The sequence below is a fragment of the Mus pahari genome, chromosome 12 (assembly GCF_900095145.1).
Source record: "Mus pahari chromosome 12, PAHARI_EIJ_v1.1, whole genome shotgun sequence".
Classification (NCBI taxonomy): Eukaryota; Metazoa; Chordata; class Mammalia; order Rodentia; family Muridae; genus Mus; species Mus pahari.
The window spans coordinates 10,189,713-10,193,581 of record NC_034601.1 but is presented as its reverse complement, the minus strand read 5'-3'; the positions used below and the strand labels follow the sequence as shown (position 1 = coordinate 10,193,581).

Here is a 3,869-nt window from a genome sequence, read left to right as displayed (position 1 = left end):
TTACCCACTGAGCCATCTCACCAGCCCCACTTTTCTTATTTTTAGACAGAGTCTCGTTCTATAGCCTAGGTTATCTTGGAACTCATGGTAATCCTCCAGCTTTAGCTGGAATGCTGGGATTGCAGACATGAGAGCCACCATGGCCTGCCTCCCTTTTTTTCTTTCCCTTTGTTTCTTTCTCATCTCACTGTCTTGCCTCCTCTCTCTCTCTTCTTTGAGACATGATTTCACTAGGTAACTCAAGCCTCACATTCAGGATTCTACTACTGAGTGCTGGAATTAGAGGTGTATGCCACCATACCTGGCTAAATTCACCGACATTAAGTGTACCTTTCAATGCATTTTGACAAATGTGGCCATCTGAGCAGAGGGCCACAGTCACAAGATAGAACATGAAGTTGTTTTTAAAAATCTGAGAATTCAGATTTTTTTCCTGGAAATGTCCTAAAATTTGGTAACCTATACAGTACAGGCCTCAGGGACATGGGTATGTTTTGATTTGATTCCTATAGTTAGGAAACTAGAATTTCAAGAGTCCTGCATACATTCTTTGCACCCCTCCTCTCTTCCCTTGGACTGGGAGTGGGGCAGGGGGAGGAGACAAGCCCACCCCCCTCTGCTTCCCTTGACAGGCCAAGGCAAACCTGGACAAAAACAAGCAGACACTGGAGAAGGAGAACGCGGACCTGGCTGGGGAGTTGCGTGCCCTGGGCCAGGCGAAGCAGGAGGTAGAACACAAGAAGAAGAAGCTGGAGGTGCAGCTGCAGGAGCTGCAGTCCAAGTGCAGTGATGGGGAGCGAGTCCGGACTGAGCTCAGTGACAAGGTCCACAAGCTACAGGTGAGGGCGGGCAGCACAGCCAGGCCGCTGCTCACTGCAACAGACGTCTGCTCAGCTGCCCGAAAGCTGGCTCCTCGAGATGCATCCTTGTAGTCCCCTGTGTGAGTTCTTCTTGTCCAAACCTCATGCATACACTTAATGAACATGTATTGAACACCTACTGCATACCAGACACTCTGCTTCATCCTTAGACAAAAGAGCAAGGAAGGTTAGAGATTATCTTTGTCCCGTCTGAACTCCAGTCTGGTGGGGTGGTAAAGATGGCCACAAACACAGAGAGAAAATCTAGGAGACACACATAATATTTAAGGGCAAATATAGGGCAGCCTGGAGTACAGGGGTGGGGTGAAGTCAGGAAAGGCTGCCCTTAGGAGGTCTAACACTCAGATGCGTATGTATGCAGAAGGTATAGGATATATAAATGGGAAGTACTCAAGGGCCAGCAGTGCTGACAAGTTGAGAGAAGAAATGGTATAAGAACAAGATCAGAGAGGGGAGCTGTGGCCAGACTACTGATGTATGTTGGTGTTTACCCCCAAGTAACAGAGGTAACTGAAGCTGATGAATGAATGATAGGGTGCGATTATCTTTGGTTTTTAGCTTCAAACTGCAGTTGGCCCGAGTTCCCATTCCCCAAGAATGGTCCAAAATTTGATGAATATTACCTGTGCTCACAAGCTAGAACGAGGGAGCAGGGAAACACCATAGTTGTCATTCCCTGCAGTTAGGAACAGATGGCCATGAAAGTTATGAAAAGGCAGTGAGCAGAAGTAGGAGCAGGACCTGCCTACAGCCGTGGGCCCTCCTGATTCTTCTCTAGTGGTAAGGAGTGCTCTCAGTACTGGGACTGAGATCTGCAGCTCATCTCTGCCAACCTGGCTAGAGATTTGGAATCCAATAAAGTGGATCCTAACTGAACCTAGTCTATACAGTGGAAGGTTCTAGACCAGAGTGTAAGGCCAGTATCCCCAGCTTGTAGCTGATGGGTTCCAGAAGGGTCCATAGTTGCCTCTTGCCTCCTGTGTATTTTCTGTCACTGGGTACCCACAAAGGTGTGTGACGTATTCTGAGTGAAAGGGGCTCCTCTTGCCGATCTGTGATCTGAGTTTCATCTCCCTGGCCTCTTACACCCCCCACCCCCAGAATGAAGTGGAGAGTGTCACTGGCATGCTCAATGAGGCAGAGGGCAAAGCCATCAAACTGGCCAAAGATGTGGCTTCCCTTGGATCCCAGCTTCAGGACACCCAAGTGAGTATTGTACTGCACCATCTGGGAGACCTGGAATGCCTCCGTCCTTGGGGGCATCCCTGGGTCCACCACGTGTGTTCTCTCTTGTAGGAGCTGCTTCAAGAAGAAACCCGGCAGAAGCTCAATGTGTCTACCAAGTTGCGTCAGTTGGAAGATGAGAGGAACAGCCTGCAGGACCAGCTGGATGAGGAGATGGAGGCTAAGCAAAACCTGGAGCGTCATGTCTCCACCCTGAACATTCAGGTGTGACAGCATGCTGAGCTCCACAGTGGGTCCTCTCCTCACCTCTGGGGTCCATTGGGACTCCTCTTTTCCTTGGGGTCCCCATGGGTCTCCTCTGGGCCTGTGTGGTTTGTTTGTTCAGTAGCTCCCTCTGCTGTTGGATTTCCTCAGTGAGGAGGAAGCGAGTTCACGTCTCAGGTTGCCACTCTTGGCCATTCCAGCTCTCAGATTCTAAGAAGAAGCTGCAGGACTTTGCAAGCACCATCGAGGTCATGGAGGAAGGGAAGAAGAGGTTGCAGAAAGAGATGGAGGCCCTCGGCCAGCAGTATGAGGAGAAGGCGGCTGCCTATGACAAACTGGAGAAAACCAAGAACAGGCTCCAGCAGGAGCTGGATGACCTGGTCGTGGACTTGGACAACCAGCGGCAACTAGTATCCAATCTGGAAAAGAAGCAGAAGAAATTTGATCAGGTAGGGCTGAAAGCTCACTGCCCTTCACAGTTCTGTGCTACACTGCGGAGGTACTGGGAATCTGAGTCTCATCTGGACTTCGTTGGATGTTGTGGAAGGCTATCTTGTCTCATCTTAGGTGACCATGACATAGGAGGGCTGCTAGGTTGGGGCATGAACGCATCAGAATGCTTAACATTGAGATTTTTCTAGGTATAAGCACTGTGAAACCTGCTGACAGACAGCCTCAGAGCTGGCACAAACTCTAATAAAGTGAGGGTCATTTACCTCTTCCGCTCACTGGATGCTGAGGAGCACTGCTGGGTGTTATAAGTAACTCTACGCATCATTTTTTGTAGCACATTATTTAATTTCTGCTCCTTTTTTCCTTTGTTATGGTCTCCTGTTGACCAGGTTGGCCTTGAATTCACTGTGTAGCTATAGTTGGCTTTGAACTTCTGAACTTATAATCCTCCTGCCTCTACCTTTGGAATGCTGGGATCACTGGTGTGCCGTTGTCAATTTTGTGTAATGCTGGAGACTGGACTCAGAGTAGGCAAACACTCTACCAACTGAGGCCTAGGCCCTTCTCTCAAAATATATCCTTGGTAATACCACTTTCCCCAATGCAGTCACTACCAGATTCAATCATTAACATTGTACCACATGCCTTTTGCCCTACTTTTTTTTTGGGGGGGGGAGAGTGGGGGGGAAGGTCTTACAATGTAACTCTATCCAGTCTAGAACTCATAGTGTAGGTCAAGCTGATCTCAAACTTACAGAGATCTGCCTGCCTCCAGCTCCTGAGTGCTGAGATTAAAGGTGTATGCATTTATAATAAAGACGAATCACAGTAACCCAACATATTTCATTTTTTGGGTGCATTTCAAAGCAAATTAAAGACATCTATGCCCTTCTTCTTTAACATTTAACATTGCATATTAAAAGATACTCAGGCTAGTAAGAGAAAACTTACTGCCAAGATCTTGCTGTCAAGGTTCATGACCTAATTCCAGCTCTTAAAACCTATTTGGTGGAAATAGACACCAGACTTCCACAATTTGTCCTCTGATCATCATGTAGCACACACACACACACACACACACACACA

General features: G+C 47.9%; 1 protein-coding gene across 4 annotated transcripts in view; it reads left to right on the top strand.

The window, feature by feature from the left end:
* Window positions 1-3,869, top strand: part of Myh11 (myosin heavy chain 11) — a 99,569-nt gene that overhangs the window by 82,725 nt on the left and 12,975 nt on the right. For all 4 annotated transcript variants that reach the window (XM_021209054.1, XM_021209056.1, XM_021209053.2 and 1 more), the window contains 4 exons: window positions 633-839; window positions 1,983-2,087; window positions 2,178-2,330; window positions 2,531-2,779. In XM_021209054.1, the coding sequence (XP_021064713.1) occupies window positions 633-839; window positions 1,983-2,087; window positions 2,178-2,330; window positions 2,531-2,779 (714 nt within the window). The remainder of the gene's footprint in view (window positions 1-632; window positions 840-1,982; window positions 2,088-2,177; window positions 2,331-2,530; window positions 2,780-3,869) is intronic.